This window comes from Rhinoderma darwinii, chromosome 3 (genome assembly GCF_050947455.1).
Source record: "Rhinoderma darwinii isolate aRhiDar2 chromosome 3, aRhiDar2.hap1, whole genome shotgun sequence".
NCBI lineage: Eukaryota > Metazoa > Chordata > Amphibia > Anura > Rhinodermatidae > Rhinoderma > Rhinoderma darwinii.
Window position 1 is genome coordinate 329,673,077 of NC_134689.1, and position 23,045 is coordinate 329,696,121.

Sequence of the window (23,045 nt, forward strand, 5' to 3'; positions counted from 1 at the left end):
GTTCACAGCTTCATTAAGACGTCCGAACAAGAGGAGGTGGACTTTGCTGGATGGCTGTGCTCCACTATGGGCCTGAAACAGCCCAGCACCCCCACCCATGCTGCAGGCGTGTGAGGAAAATGAGACAAGGTTCTGGTCCAGGCAGAGCGCTACCGCCAACATATCCCGCTTCTGCCACCCTGCAGCGATCTCTGCAGAACGTGCCAAAAAGAAACCGTTTCTATTCATTCTCTATACCCCTTCATTCAAAGAAGGGTGTGGGTCAAGAATAGATGTATCCCAGTGTCTCCCGTGGGCTTTACCTGCAGTAGGGTCTCTGCTTCTTTCCCATGATGCTTTGTGATACATACAATGTTTTAAATCCATAACAGGAGAATTCTTCCAGTCTGTGTTTAGGAGGGGAACAAACTGTCCATTTCAATTTCCTAAAAAAAAAAAAGTTTAATGGCTCAGTCCTATGTGGGCCCAATCTCAGCCAAGGTCTGTAATATATTTATTTTGTCTGCTTTCTGTAAGTGACGGAGCTAGCGCAGTTTGAACAGATAAAGATACAAGGCTATTTTGTACCAGGTATCTACATATATTTCTCTGAGATACAAAAAAAATAAAAATATTTTTGTTGATGTTACTGTTTGCAACAGCTGAAACTGGTCCCATGTGAGACCAAGAATACTATCCACACTGTCAGCCAGTACCCTGAGCTGCCTGGGGATCTGAGCCATGCGGGTAGCTGTCCGCAATAAAACCAGCGTCCAAAGCCATAGCCCAGAGCCTGCCATCAAGGAATTTGCTGCCTTTTTGAGATTCTCTGCCGGAGCGTTAAACTGGCTACTGCACTTAATCTCCCTTGGTACAAACCACTTGTTTTAATACATTTTAATAAAATCAATGATATTACATTTCCGATTTTCTTAATGACCACAGTAATCCATAGCAGTGGAGTCCATTTTATTACAGGCACATGGAGCATTACAGATGAGCAGTGGCAAAGGCAAATCTATAGCATTAAGTGATAGTACCCCTGCATGTCGCTCCGGTAGAGGAGGGGATGTGTATCCAGCAGGCGTTCTGCTGCCTCTTGCCTGTGCCTCTTCACCTGCCCTGACTTTTCATATTTATTTTATGTGATGTGATGTGATCGCTCAGAATCCTTTAGGTGTGTCGGGCTTCTAATCCTCATTATCATGTACCAAGTGTATGTAAGTGTCCTGCTTCTTACAGCAGACACTCCGAGGTGATAGAGGGGAGGTTGATGCCAGCACCTGGTTCCAGGAGAAGCCTTCAGTTCTTATAACCTGTACCTCTTGAATACTCAGATGTATTAACTTTGACTACAATAAACCGATGACAAAAACTCTTGTCTGATCTGGATACTTGGAAAAAATTTATAACATAAGCTACTGACCTATTAACTCAATTTGAGGTTAAATTCTTAAAAAAAAATAATACAAAAAAAATGCAATTTGGACAACTGAACATTCAGCTACAATATTTAAAGGGGTTATCTGGGTCCTGAATTTTTTTTTTTTTGCTAATGGCTGCAAGTCCATTCAGAGATACGAGACCCCCTTTCTCGTAATCTGTGGGGGTCCCAGCGGTCCGACCCCCACCAATCAGCATGTTCTCACCAATCCTGTGGTTGGGGGTTAACGTTTAATCTTGGGACGACCCCTTTAAGAAAAGGATCAGTACTCGCCTATCCTTTCCCCCAGCGATGTAGCGCTCTCCTGGTGATTGTGTACATACATGTAGCACGTGACCGCTGCACCCAATCGGAGGGCTCAGCGGTCAAGTGTTGTATTTCTGGCATTATCCCAGAAATACATTGTCTGCTGCAGCCAGTCAAAGGGCTCAGATGTCACATGCTACATGCATGTGACTACCAGGGGTGCCATCACAGCTGGATTGCCAGGGAAAAGGATAGGGGAGTACTGCTTTTTTACTCAATTTTCTTATCTCATTTGCAGCTATTTAAAAAAAAAAATATCAGAACCCGGATAACCCCTTTATAAAGAGCATTTCCCTCTAACAAAATAAATCACCTGTAAATACATTGAGGGGAATACTGGTACAAAGGAAAAATGGTGCAGTTGCCCATAGCAACCAATCCGAATCAAATCAACCTTGTTATACAGTAGTGCATTCACTGCTATACTAGTACATAATTAGACAGCCATTCAGTACTCTAGGAAAGCTGGATGACAGTCCTTGTTGGACCTGTAAAGGCCAGAAAACCTAGGTGAAGTACAACTCTGGCAGGGAGATGGAGCCCCCCCACAAATACACAACAGAAAAAAAACTAAATACTGAGATATTCACACTCCTACATTAGGTCCCCGACTGCCATATTGCTCCCTCTAGTGGCCACAACCAGAAATGCTACTTCATTTTTTTTTAAATTTAATACCATATATATCACACATGCAGAAAATATGAGCAGCCCAACTGACATGTGCTACACTGAATTTTAATATGAGGGTTTCTAGCCTGAGTAACAATTAATCCATTTTATTTGAGAGTTCACCAGACAATGCACACACACGAATTTCCATACTGATTTATTTACAGTGCACGGCTTCTATATTGTGCTGTGCGTTAGTACCCGTCTACTGGGCTGCATGATTCACGCTCTATGGATTTACAGCTGCAGAGGCCCTTAGTCCTTTGCTACAAGATTGCTTTAAGTAATCCATAAAAAGACAAACAACATTGTACCACATAAACAAGAGCTAAACTTTGATAGTGTAAACTTCTTACAATAGGTTTGCTCCAAACATGGCAGCCCCTGAGAAGCCAGGCTTGCTTCTAGAGTCATGGCACCTTGGTACACACTGACAATCTACTCACAGCGATAAGTAAAGATTCAGTGCACTCTAAGATGCTCTCAATCGCAGCTCTCATAGATTGGCATGTAATTGTAATGTACTCCTATCTTATGGCGTTATTCTTGTAAAGAGGAAATTCACGCTAAATTATATAGTGAGATGTTATTGGCTGGGACCGAAGCACACAAATTCCTCCATGTGCTCTACACAACCCTGCAACCGCTTCAATTTTGGAATCTGTGGAGGTCAGAGTTCATGAACACACAACTGATAATACGTCAGATTTAGCGTGGCCTTCCTCTTTAAGAGCCAGAAGATATGGAACCGGCTTAGAGCTAAAAACAGAATAGAGGTGAAGTAATATACTACAGTCCTTGACCCTATGGACAAGAGAAGGACATTATATCCTTTAACATCTGTATAATCAGACACCGCCTATTCCTGGAGTCATCTTCTAAGTGTCTGAATCCTCTTCTTCCTCCTCCTCTTCTTCATTGTAATCCATTGTGCTAAGCTGCAGCTCTGTCTGATTTATCACAGCTTCATCATCCACATTCATAGAATCCTGCAGTTTTTCAGAAAAAAAAAAAAAAGGTACTTGCATATTAAAGAAAATCTCCACCAGGAATACATAAGGTCTATTGCCAGTGCACCCGTTCCTTTCAAAATGCTCATAGAAAAAGAAAAAAAAAAAAAAATCACCATTCCTGTGTGGGGACTGGCAGCTATCCTCACCTGAGACCCAGGGTAAAGAAGTGCTGGTGATGATCAATATACACCACTGCGCTTCTTTACACTGGTGAGTAAACCTCTCCAATGTAGTCATCAGTTACTTCCTCTAGGGGTATGTTCACATGTAGTGTATACACTGCAGAATTTTCATTCAGATTTTCTGTGTGGAAATTTTGCAGCATGATACAGTGGCAGCAAAGTGGATGAGACTTCAAAAATCTCATCCACACACTGCGTAGAAAATATGTGGAAATTGACCTGCAGTGTCAATTTCTCTTTTTCGAAAATGCTGCAGAATTTCCACACAGAAAATCTGTTCAAAAAGTGTTTAAGCTACGTAAAAACATACCAAAAAATGTAGGGGTATTCCCTTCTTATAAAGTAATGGCATATCCATCACTTTATGATCAATTGAGGTCCGACCTCTTGGATCCCCACCGATCCTGAGAATGAAGGGGCCGCATAGCTGATTTAGTTTGGAGTCCCCTTCTAAGTTTTTCCCCGCACAGCGGCGTCCCAGGCCACCTGACTGTGCAGGATAAAGTTAGAAGGGGACTCCGTGCTAAATCAGCGCTGCAGCCCCTTTATTTTCAGGATCGGTGGGGGTCCCCTACTTATCATAAAATTATGGCATATCCTCTCCATAACCCTTTAATCTTATTCTGCCTCAGATCTCCTCAAAACTGTCTGAAATATTTTAACAATCCTATAATGCTCCAGATCAGACATGTTTTCCTCCTTCAAAGATCTGTGTCTGACTGCAGATGGAGCCCTCTCCCACTGCTCTGTCTGCAATTGGAGAGCAGGAACGCTATCCCTCTTCTTATCCATTCTTCAGATGCAATGGGGGAGATATCAAAACTGGTGTATAGGAAAAGTGGAGTAGTTGCCCACGGCAACCAATCAGGTTGCTGCTTTTATTTTCCGAACGATCTTTGAAAATGAGAGGTGGAATCTGATTGGCTGTCATGGGAAAATGCTCCACTTTTCCTTTGCACCAGTTTTGATATATCTCCTCCAGTGTGTCTGTTGAAGTCTATAGAGCCATTTATGTGGATGTCTTATGTGTTTCTGCTCCTCCCTAGAAGGCATCCCATCAGTATTACAGATCCGTAATGAGGATGCAATACGGATGACACAGAGGCAATATGATCTGTAATTATGGACTTATTTAAGCATGTACCTTGTATACAAGGCATATGCTTGTGTGAAACGGACACTTAAAACTAAGTTCTTAGGTCACATGTCTGACTGGGGATCAACTGCTGTCTGTTGCCAAGGGCAACCAGTAAAGTTCTTAAATATATGTATATAAATAAAGAGTTTATTTAATTTCTCTTTAAAGTGAGTATAGTAGGGAATTGTCTACCACTGATCTAGGTAATATGAACCAAAACAAATTTGTTCTACTGGTGCAAAAACAAAACAGAAAAAAAAAATTGCAATTTTTAAACACTATAGTAACAATCATAGCATGAAAGATCATTACATTATTTCCATATGGTTCATGCCAAAATATTGTTAGAATGATCAGAATGATTTTCTATGGTTCAATCATTAGATATATTTCTGTGTATGATGTTGATATTGAATTTACATCCGATTGGACGGCATCTATAGCTGTATTATGTACATAACATCTCATGTAACACTAATGACGTGGCACGAGGCCTGGCATGAATAATTAACACTGTGCATGTTGGTTAAATCCATTTCTTGTTTTACTGAACAAGATTGATCCAACAACAGGTCACATGAAATACACTTCTTAATAAAAGGCCATGCAATAAATATGACATCCGGATATGAACCTTAGTAACGTTACCCCCAAATACCCATGTGTGTGCCAGGCAAGTAAATTTGATTGAGAATTAACAGTACATAAGTTAAGTGGGGAATTAAACCAGGAACCCCATACGTTCTGGAGCTTGGCTGGGCACATAGTTTAGGTGGGACCCCAATAGACAGTATCTTTTTTTGGGGGTAAAATTGTAAGTACAGTCAACTATCTCCTACTGTGGCAGGTGGGGTACGGTGGAGGTCTCAGCGGCCAGCCCCCCTCGCCACAATTCCAGACGGAAGTCTTTCATGGGAATAGTTTTAGTGATCATGAGATCCCCTTCATAAACAGAGCTGAATGTGTTGTATATAGTATATACTCACCACCTCGGGCTGCACAACATGCTGATCCTGATCCTGCTCTTCTCCTGCATTTATCATGGACTGAAGAGCAAGTTCCTCAACCTGTAAAATAAGGCCATAGGAGATGATACGGTCACTCAGGGGGCAAAGAGTTTCTCTCAAACTTCAATCCCCAACGTGCCCAGTTAAGTGTGCACATTTATGGGAGTCGGGGGAGACAGCTGTCAGCTATCTTGTATGTATGGGCGGTTTTAGGCTGGCGCTCCATGGCGGCTTATCTCATGTGATCTCGTATGAGACTGTACTGTAAAACGCATGCCCAATGCAACCGTATTAGTATGATAATCATGCTTTTAGTTGCAATGGAGCCCTAAAGAGTACTGGTCACCATTTCCCCTAATATGAAGCAAACATAAAGGGGGTGTGAAGATCTGAGCAACACGAATGTTCACCTTTTTCTAATTCAATGTTGATTTATGAGGGGAATCAGTGCCAGGAAACCTTTTCTGCCACCTATGCAAATGCCAGGATGAGAAGCTTCCAGCTTTTTAGCCAATCTTATGCAGAGTACAGTTATGGGTGCGATATATGGCACTATCTGGGCACTGTATACATAATATATCTATGGGTGTTATTAGTGCCCCTCTTTCCTTTCTTATAAACTTAGGGGGGAAAGGTTCTTGTGCAGCATAGTAAAGGCTGACCATTAGAACTACTGAGAACCTGCAATCTCCCCTATAACGGTTTCATCTGATACATACTCATTATATACATATAAGCTGGTTGACCATCCGCCCCTTGCCCTCTGACCTTTAACCTGTTGAGCTGATCGTGCAGGGCCGCCTTAATCTTGAGCAGTGTCTCTTCCTCCTTTTTAAGTTCTTGCAAGCGACTCAGCATCTTGCAGCCAGGTCACCGTCTCGGCCGCCCCATCACCCAGAATCCAGGCAGCTGCACTCACATTACCTGTCACGACACTGTGCCGCATCATCACACTGCGCGGAATCCCCTGACGTAACTGCGGGGCGACGGGCTGTCAGGCAGCCATGCTTACTAAGGGCAGGCAGTCAAAAAAAAAATCCCACTAATAGGCAGGTATGCATTCAACCACGTAAATTGTGCTGCGCCACCTTGTGGTATTGGTAGGAAAGCGTCACATAAATCTTTACCGGGGTTACATTCTATTACTGTGTGCTGTATCACCTGTTGCCCATCATGGCATAACTTCTATCCAAGGCTGAAGTTCCGCTCTGTGTGCCGCAGGGAATTCCGGGCGAAAAAACGCACCAAAGTGTGGTGCAGTTTTTCGCCCGGAATGTCCGCTGCGGAAATCTGCTAGCAGGCCGGTCTCCTGGGATGACGTTTCATCCCAGGAGACCGCTGCGCCAGTGGCTGTCACATGGGATGAAACGTCTTCACAGGAGACCGGCCCTCTGACGTCATACAGGCCGGCCTCCTGGGATGATGTTTTATCCCATGTGACCGCCACTACAGCCTGTGATTGGCTGCGGCGGCCACATGGGCTGAAACGTCATCCCAGGAGGCCGCGCTGGAGGGAGGAACACAGACTTCTGGGTAAGAATCAATTTTTTGTGTTTTCTTCTGAATTGCGTTTGTTGCGGCGTGACCCCCACCGCAATAAACGCAATAACTGTTATTTGTTGCGCTATTTACCTCCCCATTGAATTCAATGGGGAAAACCCGCAACAAATAAGCAGCGTTTACGCAAATACAGTTGACATGCAGCGGAATAAAATTCTGCATCGCAGGTCAATTTCTGAATGGGTTTTCCGCTTTGTATTTACGCAGCGTGTGGATGAGATTTTTTTTTTATCTCATCCACTTTGCTGCTACTGTATTTGCTGCGGATTTTCCGCAAATAATTCTGTTGCGGAAAAACCACGCAACGTATGAACTGACCCTATATAATTCTGTTTTTGTACCGTACACACACACACACACACACACACACTCAGACTAATTTGATGCCACGATCATTATTTGGTGCCAGGCAGCGTCAGGATGTTGTATGCGTCACAGCGCTGATGACGTTGAGTGCTGCATCGCTTATAAGGCCATGACGCTGCTCGGAATCAGGACCTTGTATGCGCCGCAGCATGTAGAAGTGACCCGGAGGGTAGAGGAGCGGTGAGTTGAGTATCTTTTTTTATTTTATGTCTGTTTGTGGGGTGGGAATACATGGTGCACAGCTACTGTCAAAGCCAGCGGGAAGATGCAAAAGATTTAATAAGAGACGTACACATCTGAGGCTCTGTTCACATCTGCGTTGGGGGTCCCGTTCTGACGTTCCGTCTGAGCTTTCCGTCAGAACGGGACCCTGAAAAGACATAAACTGATATCAATGGTGACGGATCCGGTTTCCGTTTGTCTCTGTTATGCACCGGACCCGTAGTCGTCTGTGCATGACAGAGATAAACGGAAACCACGGGCACCGGATCCGTCACCATTGATATCAGTTTATAATGTAATCAATGGGGATGGAAACGGAAACCTCTGGTTTCCGTCTGTGTCAGTTTGTGTCTGTTCAGGGTCACGGAAAGCTCTGACGGAACGTCAGAATGGGACCCCAATGCAGATGTGAACAGAGCCTTAATAAATTTGTCACATCTTACTCCAGAAGAGCTGATCGCTAAGACTGACTTATGAAACACCAATCTTAGTAAATCTGTTCCATAGTGTAGCCCCAGCCTATAGCCTCATGCAGACCGCAATGCCAATCAGAATTATCTCTGTAAGGCCGGATTCACACGAGCGTTTTGCGCGCGCAAAAAATGCGGCCTATTGCGCGCGCAAAAGGTCCATAAAAGCTCCGTGTCTCAGCTGCGTATGATGCGTGGCTGCGTGATTTTCGCACAGCCGCCATCATTATGACACTCTGTTTTTATGTTTGTAAACAAAAAAGCACGTGGTGCTTTTCTGTTTTAATTAATTGTTTTGACTACTGTAGCGCGCATCACGCTCGGCATACGGAAGTGCATCCGTGTGCCGTGCGCGGTTTTCACGCACCCATTGACTTCAATGGGTGCGTGATGCGCGAAAAACGGGCAAATATAGGACATGTCGTGAGTTTTACGCTGCGTGAAAATCACTGACAGTCTGAACGGCCCCTTTGACTAACATAGGTCCGTGCGACGCGCTTGAAAATCACGCGCGTGGCACGGACGTATTATACGATCATCTGAATAAGCCCTAAGGGGAACATGGGGTACCCCCAAATGATGCCAAAGGTCTGTGTGCCCCCAAATGATGCCTCTGTGAGTCAGCATATCCCCCATTAGAAGCAATGCTTTTAGTGGGGAATAGCTCTGTAACATGGTATACATAGAAGCATACCTCTTAACTTTCAAGTAACGCAAAGAGGGACAACCAAGGTTATTTCCTTTTAAGCCACGCCTCTAATCCCCGACCATACACACCTGGTTCAGCTCACACAGTATCATGCTCCCATAGTGCCTCTCACACAGTATAATTCCAAATAGCTGCCCCATACGGTATGATGCCCCATAGATTCCCCATACAGTATAATGCCCCCATAGATGCACCCATACAGTATAAAGCCAACACAGATGCCCCCATGCAGTATAATGCCCACATAGATGCCCCATGCAGTATAATGCCCACATAGATGCCCCCATGCAGTATAATGCCCATACAGAGGCTCCCATGCTGTATAATGCCCACACAGATGCCCCCATGCAGTATAATGCCCAAACAGATGTCCCCATACAGTATAATACCCAAACAAATTCCCCCATACAGCATAATGCCCCACAGCTGCCCTCATACAGTATAATGCCCACACAGATGCCCCCATGCAGTATAATGCCCACACAGATGCCCCCATGCAGTATAATGCCCAAAAGATGCCCCCATACAGTATAATGCCCAAACAAATTTCCCCCTACAGCATAATGCCCCATAGCTGCACCCATACAGCATAATGCCCACACACAGATGCCCCCATGCAGTATAATGCCCAAACAGATTTCCCCATAGAGAATAATGCCCCATAGCTGCCCCATACAGTATAATGCCCACAGATTGTCCCATACAGTATAATTTCAAAAAGCTGCCCTATACAGTATAATGCCCTATAGCTGCCCCATACAGTATAATGCCCCCACAGCTGCCCCATACCGTATAATGCCCCCATAGCTGTCACCATACAGTATAATGCTCCCATAGATGCACCCTTATAGTATAAAGCCAACACAGATGCCCCTATGCAGTATAATGCCCAAACAGATGCCCAGGGCAGTATAATGCCAAGATGCCCCTATGCAGTATAATGCCTAAACAAATTCCCCATACAGCATAATGCCCCACAGCTGCTCCCATACAGTATAATGATCACACAGATGCCCCATGCAGTATAATTCCCCCACAGATGCCTAGTGCAGTGTAATGCCCAAACAGATGCCCCCATACAGTATAATGCCCACACAGATGCCCCCATGCAGTATAATGGCCAAAAAGATGCCCCCATGCAGTATAATGGCCAAAAAGATGCCCCCATGCAGTATAATGCCCACAGATGCCCCCATGCAGTATAATGCCCCCACAGATACCCAGTGCAGTATAATGCCCAAACAGATGCCCCCATACAGTATAATACCCAAACAAATTCCCCCATACAGCATAATGCCCCACAGCTGCTCCCATACAGTATAATGCCCACACAGATGCCCCATGCAGTATAATGCCCACACAGATGCCCCCATGCAGTATAATGCCCAAAAAGATGCCCCCATACAGTATAATGCCCAAACATTCCCCCCATACAGCGTAATGCCCAATAGCTGCCCCCATACAGCATAATGTCCACACAGATGCCCCCATGCAGTATAATGCCCAAATAAATTTCCCCAAAGAGAATAATGCCCCATAGCTGCCCCCATACAGCATAATGCCCACACAGATTGCCCCATACAGTATAATTCCAAATAGCTGCCACCATACAGTATGATGCACCCATACTGTATAAAGCCAACACAGATGCCCCCATACAGTATAATGCCCACACAGATGCCCCCAATCATTATAATGCCCACACTGATGCCCCATGTAGTATAATGCCCAAACAGATGCCCCCATACAGTATAACGCCCAAACAAATTTCCCCATACAGCATAATGTCCCACAGCTGCCCCCATGCAGTATAATGCCCACACAGATACCCCCATGCAGTTTAATCCCCAACAGATGTCCCCAATCAATAGCGTAGTCGACTACGGTATTGATTCCATCAAAACAATGGAACCCTTGCACAACGGAGACAAACGGAAACCGTTGGCACCGGATCCGTCACCATTGAAATCAATGGTGATGGAAACTAAAACCTATGGTTTTCGTTTGTGTCTGTCAGGGCTCCATTCCGACGGAAAGCTCCGTCGGAACGGAGCCGTAGCGCAGATGTGAACGAAGCCTAACTCAGTGGTGATGTAAGTAACCTTTATCCTTTGTATATCTTTACAAAAGTAGGACATTCTTTCACCAAAGAATATTGTTTAATATTGAACGGATTTAAACAAATTAAGTGTTTGGGCATCCAGTTGGCAAATGAAGTTTAATGTAGATAAATGTAAAGTTATGCATCTGGGTACCAACAACCTGCATGCATCATATGTCCTAGGGGTAGCTACACTGGGGGAGTCACTTGTTGAGAAGGATCTGGGTGTACTTGTATATCATAGACTAAATAACAGCATGCAGTGTCAATCAGCTGCTTCAAAGGCCAGCAGGATATTGTCGTGTATTAAAAGAGGCATGGACTCGCGGGACAGGGATGTAATATTACCACTTTACAAAGCATTAGTGAGGCCTCATCTAGAATATGCAGTTCAGTTCTGGGCTCCAGTTCATAGAAAGGATGCGCTGGAGTTGGAAAAAATACAAAGAAGAGCAACGAAGCTAATAAGGGGCATGGAGAATCTAAGTTATGAGGAAAGATAAAAAGAACTAAACCTATTTAGCCTTGAAAATAGACGACTAAGGGGGGACATGATTAACTTATATAAATATATTAATGGCACATACAAAAAATATGGTGAAATCCTGTTCCATGTAAAACCCCCTAAAAAAACAAGGGGGCACTCCCTCCGTCTGGAGAAAAAAAGGTTCACCGTGCAGAGGCGACAAGGCTTCTTTACAGTAAGAACGGTGAATTTATGGAATAGCCTACCGCAGGAGCTGGTCACAGCAGGGACAGTAGATGGCTTTAAAAAAGGCTTAGATCATTTCCAAGGTGTAGAAATGTTTCCCTTCCCTTTTCCCATCCCTTGGTTAAACTTGATGGACATGTGTGTTTTTTTAACTGTACGAACTATGTAACTATGTAACTATGTATCAAACCGTGGCAGAGAAAGCTATAAATATCGCAAAAGGAAAGGACGGATCAGTACGAAGAAGGTGAGAATAGTAGGGGCTAAAGCAGGTGTTGAATGGGATCCCGATAAATTGGATGATGATGTGGGATTGTACAGATGAGGAGGAAAGGGATGATGGGTGGTTCAACGAATCACGAGAAATTGACCCTCCCTTTATAGAAGCAAAACCCGCATTTAAGAGGAAACATACCACTACTACTGAAGGGGCTAATGGAGTACCTGTAGAGAAAATGTATGATACAGTGGAAGATATTAGTCAACAAGAAATAACTGACCTTACCGAGAGATTTCAGCAGAAGTCAGGGGAGAGTTTAATTGCATGGATGGTACACTTGTATGACTTGGGTGCAGCTGGAATATCATTGGATGCGAAAGATTGTCACAAGTTTATAACACTACGTAATGAGCCCCAAGTATAGGGATGGGGAATATCAGAATCCCGAGGATGGGAGAATGACTAGCTTGTTGGCCATTGCTGCAATGGGATGTGACCACAAATATCCCACTGAGGCAGATTGGCAACCCAATGAGAAACCATGGTATACATTGCGAGATTGTGCACAACGAATAAAGGAAGAAATGATGAAAACTGCTATATATGTGGAACATGCTGATGAAATGATGCAAAATGCTTTCAGCTTGAGTGAACGTAACGGGATCATACGCTCATAATGACACTACTAGTAGCAAATCTTGTAGGGAAAACTGTTACCGAAGAAAGATCCCAAAACCCTGGGTCAAAAGGAAATGCCAACGCTCAAAGAAATGTGTCTAATCTGGTAAGCCACAAGAATATTTTTCTTAGCGTTAATTAAAGATAAAGGATAAAATAGATGAAATTGGGACAGATGAGATGTGGCAGTTGTACAAGAAGAGGGGATTAAATAAAGGGAAAACTTCCAACCCTCCTGTCCAGCAAAATAGAAAATGGAATTCTGTAATACGGCCCAGTGCACCAAAGGAGGAGGAAGGGACACGTCCTGGTGGAGGGGCCACCACTGGGATATTGCCTAGAATCACTCCGGAGTACGAGGATCTGTATAGAGAGGTCAAACAATCGATGCTGCAGCATAAGCGGAGTCATCTCAATGATGACAAAAGGGAGAAGGAGGATTGACTTCAAAGCCGAGTTCTTACAAAAAGGGATCTCCGCTCACATGTAAATTTGACAATTCATTGGAAAAATAAAAACAAACCGTGCAGGCTTTGGTAGATACAGGAGCAGAGTCTTCTTTAACCCCTTCCCGACTCCGCCGTATATATATACACGGTGCTGTCAGGCAGGGCTTCCCGCAAAGCGCAGTACCATTATGTCGCAGTGATAGTGCGGGTTCAGGAGCTGAGCCCACACCATCATCTCCGAGTGATAGCTGTATGTTATGTTACAGCTGGCACCCTGAGGTATCAGCCAAGACCGGAGCTAGCATCCAATCCGGCCTATTAACCCCTCAGATGCTGCGTTCAATAGAGATCGCAGCATGTGAGTTTTCAGCCACCGGCACCCCAGCAACGTGATCGCTGGGTTGCCGGTGGCTGAAAAGGCGATCGGAGGCCTAATACTTACCTCCCAGTCTGCTAGCAATGGAAGCCTCCTATGCCCCGCTCGGCAGCGGGGCCTAAAAGTCTTCCGGTACCATCGGCAAGATGCCGCCGGCTAAGCTTCCAGCTCAGAAGCTGAGCCGGCATCAGCAGTGGGTGTCCGCTGTATGTTACAGCGGACACCCCGATGTATCAGCAGCTAGCTCCGATTCCTGCCATTAACCCCTTCGATGCAGCGATCCAATGCGATCGCTGCATCAAAGTGGTTTGTAGCAAATCGGCAGCCTGCCAACTGCTACTATGGCAACAGGAGGCCTAACAATGGCCTCCTGTCTGCCATTACGGAAGCTGATTAGGCCCCGACCGGAGCTTGATCGGCTTGCTGTCAGTGAATAACTGACAGTTCTAATACATTACACTACATAGGTAGTGCAATGTATTAGAACATCAATCAAACAGTTGGACCTTCAAGTTCCCTAGTGGGACTAAAGAAAAGAGTAAAAAAAAGTGTAAAAAAAAAGTTAGTTTCAAGTAATAATATAAAACACGATTGCCCTTTTTCCCTTATCAAGTCATTTAGTATTGAAAAAAAATAATAAACATACAAAAATACATATTTGGTATTGCCGCGTCTGTAACGACCTGAATTATAAAAATATTATGTTATTTGTCCCTCGCAGTGAATGGCGTAAAAAAACAACCTAAAAAATATTGCCAGAATTGCTTTTTTTTGGGCTACTTTGTCTTCCAAAAATTGAAATAAAAAGTGATCAAAAAGTCGCATGTATCCAAAAATGGTACCTATAAAAACTATAGCTCGTCTCGCAAAAAAACAAGCCCTCATACAGCTCCATCAACGAAAAAATTAAAAAGTTATGGCTCTTACAACTTGGCGACAGAAAAAATACATTCTTTTTACAAAAGTAATTTTATTGTGCAAAAAGTTGTAAAACATAAAAAAGTTCTATAAAGTAGGTATCGCTGGAATTGGACCGACCCGCAGAATAAAAATAACTTGACGCATGGTGAACTCTGTATAAAAATAACTAAAAAAAACTATGGCAGAATTGCTGTTTTTTTATTACCTTGCCACCCAAATAAAAGGATAAGAGATCAAAAAGTCTCATGTACCCCAAAATGGCACCAATAATAACAACAGGTCGCCCCGCAACAAAAAAAATAGCTCTCATACCACTACGTCTATGAAAAAATAAAATTAGTTAATGCTCCAATAAGTCAGGAAAGAAAAATATGCATTTGTGCCGGCCCGAGGGGAACATTTCTTCTGTTTCAAGTGGCGATTTATCAAGGCCCTAAAATTAGGGAACCATGAAGGGGAGGACTCAAATATATATCTGCTGGAAGTGAAGACGCCTGTATTATACCAGGACAACACTTCCCAGCAAAATTCCTCAAACTGCAAAGGTGCGAAGTGTGGACCAAATGGGAGATAAGCAAGGACACCATTTATCAGTGCGACACCAGCCTGTGCAGAAAGGATTGCTTCACAGCGTAAAAAAAAAAATATGGATTATTTTATTGTTTACACCATTATTATACCACCTGACTATGCCCCTAATATACTCTGCCCAGCTTACATATGCGCCAAGTTTATACCAGTAAAACTCCAAACAAAACTACTACCAAGCAAAATACACGCTCCAAAAGCTAAATGGCGCTCCTTCCCTTCTGAGCCCTACAGCGTTCCCAAACAGCAGTTTACTTCCACATATATGGCATTGCCATACCTGGGAGAACCCTTTTAACAATTTTTGGGGTGTGTGTCTCCAGTGTCATATCTAGGCAAAAATTTACATTTTTACTTTGCACCATCCGCAGCGCAATCATTTATGGAAAAGACCTGTGGGGTGAAAATGCTCACTACACTCCTTAATAAATGCCTTGAGGGGTGTAGTTTCCTAAATAGGGTTACTTCTCAGCGGTTTCTTTTATTATTTCACATCAGAGCCTCTGCAATTGTGATTTCACATGGTACTCTCTCACTCCTGAGCCCTGTCGATAGTCCATGCAAAAGATTAGGGCCACATGTAGGGTGTTTCTAAAACCGGGAAACACAGCATAATAATTAGAGAGCGGTCTTGTTATGGTGGCACAAGCTGGGCACCACATATTGGCATATCTATGGAAAAAATAACATTTTCACTCTGCAACATCGAGTGCAAACTAATTTCTGTAAAACACCTTCGGGGTTAAAATGCTCGTTACACCCCTAGGTGAATACCTGGAGCGGAGTAGTTTCCAAAATGGGGTCACTTGTGTGGGGTTTCCACTGTTTTGGTCCCACAGGGGCTTTGCAAATACGACAGAGTGCCCAGAAACCAATCCAGCAAAATCTGCACTCCAAAAGCCAAATGGCGCTCTTTTCCTCCTGAGCCCTGCCGTGTGCCCAAATAGCAGTTTATGACCACATATCGGGTTTTGCCGTACTCAGGAGAAATTGCTTTACAAACGCTGTGGTTCTTTTTTCCTTTATTTATTAAGAAAATGAAAATATTTCTACGTCTTATTGAAGAAAAAGGATTTTTTTTATTTTCACTGCCCAATTCTAAAAAAATCTATAAAACCCCTGTGGGGTCAAAATGCTCACTACACCCGTAGATGAATTTCTCAAGGAATGTAGTTTCCAAAATGGGGTCACTTGTGGGAGGTTTCCACTGTTTTGTCCCTTCGGGGGCTTTGCAAATGCGAAATTGCCTCCGCAAACCATTCCTGCTATATTTGAGCTTCAAAAGCCAAATGGCGCTCTTTCCCTTCTAAGCCCTGCCGTGTGTCCAAACAGCCATTTAGGACTACATGTGGGGTGTTGTTTTAATCGGGAGAAATTGCTTTACAAATGTGGCGGTGCTTTTTCTTCTTTAGTCCTCGTGGAAATGAAAAATAAAATAGCTAAACCTACATTTTCATTAAAAGAATGTCGATTTTAATTTTCACGGCCTACTTTAATAATTTCTGCAATAAATCTTTGCTGTCAAAATGTTCTCTTTTCCCCTAGCTAAATTCCTTGAGGGGTCTAATTTCCCAAATGACATCACTTTTGGGGGATTTCCACTGTTTTGGCACCGCAAGAGCAGTTCAAACCTGACATGGTGCCTAAAATATTTTCTAATAAAAAGTGGGCCCCAAGATCCACTAGGTGCTCCTTTGCTTCTGAGGCCGGTGCTTCAGTCCATTAGCACGCTAGGGCCACATGTGGGATATTTCTAAAAACGGCAGACTCTGGGCAATAAATATTGAGTTGCATTTCTCTGGTAAAACTTTCTGTGTTACAAAAAAAAAATGGATTATAATTGAATTTCTGCAAAAAAAAGGAAATATGTAAATTTCACCTCTACTTTGCTTTAATTCCTCTGAAACGTCTAAAGGGTTAAGAAACTTTCTAAATGCTGTTTTTAATAATTTGAGGGGTGAAGTTTTTAAAATGGGGTGTCTTATTTGGGGTTTCTAATATATAAAGCCCTCAAAGCCACTTCACAACTGAACTGGCCCCTGTAAAAATAGCCTTTTGACATTTTCTTGAAAATGTGAGAAATTGCAGCTAAAGTTCTAAGCCTTGTAACGTCCTAGAAAATTAAAACAATATTCAAAAAACGATGCAAATATAAAGTAGACATATGGGGGATGTTAATTAGCAACCATTTTGTGTGGTATAACTGCCTGTCTTACAAGCAGATACATTTAAATTGAGAAAAATGCAAATTTTTTGCTACATTTTGGTGTTTTTCACAATTAAATACTGAATCTATCGACCAAATTTTACCACTAACTTAAAGTCCAATGTGTCTCGAGAAAATCTCAGAATCGCTTGGATAGGTAAAAGCATTCCGACGTTATTACCACATAAAGTGAAACATGTCAGATTTGAAAAATGAGGCTCTGTCAGGAAGGACAAAAGTGGCCAAAGCGGGAAGGGGTTAATTTATGGAAACCCAAAACAATATAAAGGGCGGAGGGTAATTATCTTGGGATTGGGAGGAAAAGAAATTGAGGCAGTGCAAACCAAGATAAAATTAAAAGTGGGGATTTACCTACACAAGATTACAATATAATGATAGTTCCCATTCCCGAATATATAATTGGAATAGATATACCAAGGGAATGACTTTACAATTACTGGATGGCAAATATCAATTTGGAGTAAAACCCTACATTACAGCTAGACCAGCAGTAGTAGGAAAGGTAAAAATGCCACCGGTAGACATTCCTCCATCCACCAAGGTAATTAGCATGAAACAATATTGAATTACCGTGGGGGGGGGGGGGGGGGACAAAGAAATAGGAGAAACTATTCAGGATCTATTGGACGCTGGAGTGTTGATACCTACCACTACAGAGTGAAAAACCCAGTGTGGCCGGTAAAAATTAGTTATGGCAAGATATTTGGTCTATTGTACTATGCAGTAACTGTTTTTCATGTTGATGCTCATTGTGCTTCTGATACCCTAGATCGACCGACTTATTCAATTGCCGATCAACAAGCGAATATTTTGGATGCGGATGCCGTTGACCCTGGAAGTGAAAGTCATTTGGGTTTGGCTAAGTGGACACACCAAAAATGTGGTCATTTCGGAGAAAAAGCCACTTATCAGCGGGCACAATCCAGAGGAGTGCCCATCAGGTTAGAACTGTTAAAGGAGGTGATTTTAAATTGAACAGTATGCCAACATACCAAACAGCGACATTTACCACATACTGACACATTACTCGAAGAAAATTACCAGGGCAAATATGGCAAACAGATTTTGTGGGACCTTTACCATGGATGCCGGATGTGCCCAGGGCCGGCCTTAAGATAGATGGTGCCTGTGCGAAATTATCTTTCGGCGCCCCACCCCCATCATAAAAAAATGCCCCATAAAAAAGTATAATGCCCCCCACAGTATGATGCCCTATATAGTGCCCCACACTGTATAATGCCCCTTTAGTGCCCCCATACAGTATAATAATAATAATAATATAACCCCTTCAAGAACATTATTGTACAGTATTTTGTCCTCTAATTGTGCCCACACAATTTTATGTCTCCTAAGTGCCACACACAGTATATTGCCCCCTGTAGTAACCCTACACAGTATAATGTCCTCTTAGTGACTCCCACACAGTATAATGCCCCCCTCCTCTGGCTGCCACACACAGCCCCCCTCGTAGATAATGCCCCCATGTAGATTGTGCCATACAGCCTCCCTGTAGACCGTGCCATAATCCCCCACCTTCCCTTTGTAGATCGTGCCATACAACCCTCCACCTCCCCCCTGTAGACAGTGCCCCCAAACAAAAATATTGTACTCACCTAGGCCCTTACCCACGACGAACTGAGCTGCTCCACAATGGGATCCTTGCGTAGGCCGGCGTGATCCTGTAGCCTAGTACAGAGTTTCCCACCCTTTTCGGACTCCAGGCACTACTGGGAAAATATCATTTCCTCAGGGCACCCCTACCAAAAATTATTTCGAGAAAGAAAGAAAATGGCTAAAAACAAATACTACACTCGTAGGGTATGTTCACACAGAGTTTTTTTGTAAGGCAAAAAAAATCTGCCTCAAAATACCTTCAGGAATTTTGAAGCAGATTTTGAATTGACAGTGTTGACCTGACAGTTGACTTGTCTTGTTGCGTTTTTTTAAGCCATTGAAGCTAATGCAAAAGACGCCGGCAAAAAAAAGCTCCAAACGGGAGCCGCAGGTATTTTCTGCCTCATATTAATTTAAATTGGAGCTCAGAGGTGGAAAACACTTGAAAACTATCAGCCCCCCACTCACAGTAAAATGACCATCAGCCCCCCACTCACAGTAAAATGACCATCAGCCCCCCACTCACAGTAAAATGACCATCAGCCCAGCACTCACAGTAAAATGACCATCAGCCCGCCACTCACAGTAAAATGACCATCAGCCGCCCACTCACAGATTCCCCCTGTAGATAGGGACACATCCCCCTCGTAGGTAGTGCCACAAAGCTCCCTGTAGATAGTGCCACACAGCCCACTTGTAGGTAGTTCAACACAGCCCCACTTGTAGATAGTGCCACACAGCCCTCTGAAGATAGTGCCACACAGCCCTCTGAAGATAGTGCCACACAGCCCCCTTGTAGGTAGTGCCACACAGCCCCCTTGTAGGTAGTGCCACACAGCCCCCTTGTAGGTAGTGCCACACAGCCCCCTTGTAGGTAGTGCCACACAGCCCCCTTGTAGGTAGTGCCACACAGCCCCCTTGTAGGTAGTGCCACACAGTCCCCTTGTAGGTAGTGCCACAAAGTTCCCGTAGATAGTGCCACACAGCCCACTTGTAGGTAGTTCAACACAGCCCCACTTGTAGATAGTGCCACACAGCCCTCTGAAGATACTGCCACACAGCCCCTTGTAGGTAGTGCATCACAGCCCCTTGTAGGTAGTGCCACACAGCCCTCTTGTAGGTAGTGCCACACAGCCCCCTGGTGGGAAGTGGCACACAGTCCCCTTGTAGGTAGTGGCACACAGTCCCCTTGTAGGTAGTGCCAAACAGCCCACAGCTCCCTTGTAGATCGCACCCCCCCTTCCTGTAGATAGCGCCACTGTAGCTCCCTGAAGGAGCGGAATCCCCCTGTGGCTGGGGATTCCGCTCCTGGAGCGCTCTGCTTGATGTCCCTGACAATATATGGACAGTGACATCAGGGGAACTTCTGAAGCAGAATCCCCGTCCACAGCGTTGCCGACGCTGTGACCGGGGATTCCACTCCAGGAGAAGTCCCTGTCGTTTGTCCATTTGTGGATCTCGCCCCATTCAGGGAGTTACAGTGGCGCTAGTAGATAGCAGAGCAGGGAGATACCTCCCTGCTCTGCTATAGTGGTGTTACTACCACTGTAGCAGCGGCACGGGCGCCCTGATGGCCGGTGTCGCCGCTAGCTGCCGCTATGGTTGCTACAGTGGTAGTGACGCCACTGAATGAAGAAGTGCCAGAGCGGAAAGGCAGCTGCTGAGTTGCCGTGCCCGGGCGCTTCTCAAACAAGCAGGGTAATGGAGCCAGCGCAGCGCCCTCTTCAACCTGCTGAAGTGATGAACCCTGTGCAATGGCACAGGTCGCACAATCCTAAGGCCGGCCCTGGATGTGCCTTTATCTATACTGCAGTGGATACATACAGTGGGTACCTCATTGCTTGTCCTAGTAAGTTTGCTAATGCTAATAGTACCTTGCGTACCCTACAGACCAATTTTTTTATATTATGATCTTCCTTTACAAATTTTAAGAATAATAAGGTTGCAGACTTTTGTGCTCCTAATAAAATCGAATGGATCTTTCACATTCCCTATTATCCTCAAGCAGCTGGGTTAGTGAAGAGGATGAACGGATTGATGAAACAGCAATTAAGAAAATTAGGAGAAGGATCTTACAAAAAATTGAAGACTAATTTGAATGAGGTACACAGTATTCACCTAATCCTAATTTGCAGATAATGCCAATGAGGGCCTCAGCCTCAGGAGATCGTGTCATGCACTGGGAAACTGTCCTAGGCAATGAAGCCCTGGCTCTATATAGAGCCACTCCTGATTAGGGATGCATCGAAACTTCGATACCGTGCACCCCCTCGATACCGTTATTTCATGTATTTCGATATTAAGCTGTTTAATATAGTAACACATAAATGTATGAGAGCTGGGCTGCGGCTGTGTAATACAGTCATTGCCCCGCTCCTGAGCCCTGATAATTGCGCGCGTGGTCTGCATTATGCGATGCGGCCAGTGCTGCACTAATGAGCGGTGGCACCGAAGACAAAACATGGCGGGTGTATTTCAAAACACCCCCATGTTCTGTCTACAGTGCCTGAACTGCCGCTCATTAGTGCAGTGCCGGCCGCATCGCCTCATTCTGACCACGCGCGCACTTATTGTCAGGAGCGGGGCAATGGCTGTATTATACAGCCGCAGCCCCGCTCTATAACAGCGGAGATCAGAAAAATCTCTTATCTCTGCCGTTTTTCACCTGAATGCTGCGATCACAGGGGACTGCAGCATTCAGGAGAAAATGAGAAGGGGGGATGCCCCTTGGATTGCATCACAGGCACGCGATTGAGGGACATACCATATGTGGGCAGACAGCCCTGGGTCCATTGAAGGACCCCAGGGCTGTCTTACCATATTTCCTGTTGTTAGGGCATACTTATGTATGTCCTAACAACTGCCTGTGTACTATTAGTACACAGGCTAATGTACTGTAATATAGATGTATGCCAGTACATTAAAGTTTAAAAATAAAGTAAAAACAGTAAAAAGTAAAAAAGTAATATTACATTTTAGAAAAAATACACACACATTTTTTACAATAAACATTAAAATAAGTCTCAATACATGAAATATACACATTCAGTATTGGCGCGGCCGTAGTACCCTTCACAACAATTTTTTAGCGTAATTTATGATGTGTACACTTTCAACCTGCTTTCTTTCACTTAATGTGGGGCACGAGGTGTGAGGAATTTAACGTCCATGTGCCTCACATTAATAGTAATTAACCCCATCATGTACCTTACACATTAACCCATTATGACTGAGAAACATGATGGGGTTAATTACTATTAATGTGAGGCACATTCAAAATTCATCAATGAAAAAACAAATGCCAGAGGCAGGGAAGCGCTGTTTCCCAGCTACCATAGAAATTGTTAAATTATATAAACTAATCTTTATTATGCTATTTGAGCAAAAAAACAGACAGACAGACAGACCAACATAAATGTTTAAAATTCTCTATGCGAGGAGCGGGTCAGCAATCATTAATAACTGTGTCAGTGAGCACATGTATTTGCCGTCTATATCCTATAGACAGGCAGGGTCCGGAGAGCGTGGTTTGTACCAATGGACTCCTAACAGTTAAATTGTTAAATTGTTAGATTGCTAAACCCTAGTATCCAGCATGTATTAAAATTGAAGAGAGAGCCCCCCCGACATGTTTCGCTACGAATGTAGCGTCCTCAGGGGTTCATGGGGCTACTGACGGCGCGCCGAAGAGTTCTGGCTGTTATGGGAATCCTCAGTGACGTACACGGGGGTGTGTGTGCAAGTATAGCCAATAGTAATGGGGGTAGGCGGGAGGCTCCGGCCCCAGTTTGAGTGACAGATAAGACTGCCAATAGATCAGTTGTATGCCCGGGCAGCTGAGCCGGAAAGCTCACGCATGCGCTCTAGGGCACAAACGATACTTGTACTCGGGACCACTCATATCGGTGAGTGTTGTATCTATATTTAGATCACTAAGGCAACCGAAAGTCACTGATATTAAAAAACAAAGCCAGGATATCTACTCTAGTAAATGAGAAAGCATGATGTGAGCAATTTATGAAGTATGAGAAAAGATCGATGATATGACAATATTATCGATGTTGATATGATGCCAGTTAGAATAACAGGTG

The 23,045-nt window shown here is 44.0% G+C and overlaps 2 protein-coding genes and 1 long non-coding RNA gene across 9 annotated transcripts in view; 2 read left to right on the forward strand and 1 right to left on the reverse strand.

Annotated features, from left to right (window-relative positions):
* MAP2K1 (mitogen-activated protein kinase kinase 1) overlaps positions 1–1,354 on the forward strand; it is a 40,887-nt gene extending 39,533 nt beyond the window's left edge. For both annotated transcript variants that reach the window (XM_075858317.1, XM_075858318.1), the window contains one exon: positions 1–1,354. In XM_075858317.1, coding sequence (XP_075714432.1) covers positions 1–114 — 114 coding nt within the window. In that variant the 3' untranslated portion in view covers positions 115–1,354.
* SNAPC5 (small nuclear RNA activating complex polypeptide 5) lies at positions 932–7,091 on the reverse strand. 3 transcript variants are annotated; one of them, XM_075858322.1, is made up of 4 exons: positions 6,903–7,091; positions 6,510–6,665; positions 5,721–5,801; positions 932–3,390 (listed from the first exon to the last, which is right to left on the reverse strand). In XM_075858322.1, exons 2-4 carry the CDS (start codon positions 6,597–6,599, stop codon positions 3,280–3,282), a joined length of 282 nt encoding a protein of 93 aa, XP_075714437.1. In that variant the 5' UTR covers positions 6,600–6,665; positions 6,903–7,091; the 3' UTR covers positions 932–3,279. The 3 variants fall into 3 exon arrangements, with proteins under 3 accessions (XP_075714437.1, XP_075714436.1, XP_075714435.1); XM_075858321.1 differs by having other exon boundaries at positions 6,510–6,752; XM_075858320.1 differs by having other exon boundaries at positions 6,510–6,752; positions 6,869–7,091.
* The window catches only part of LOC142749827 (uncharacterized), a 24,894-nt gene continuing 8,619 nt past the window's right edge, over positions 6,771–23,045 (forward strand). The window contains exons 1-3 of one of the 4 annotated variants that reach the window (XR_012882469.1): positions 7,249–7,274; positions 7,711–7,847; positions 18,110–18,281. This is a non-coding gene — a long non-coding RNA (uncharacterized LOC142749827). Of the gene's footprint in view, positions 6,795–7,183; positions 7,275–7,296; positions 7,848–18,109; positions 18,282–23,045 lie in introns of those variants that run through there. The other 3 variants (XR_012882471.1, XR_012882470.1, XR_012882468.1) reach the window with 3 other exon arrangements.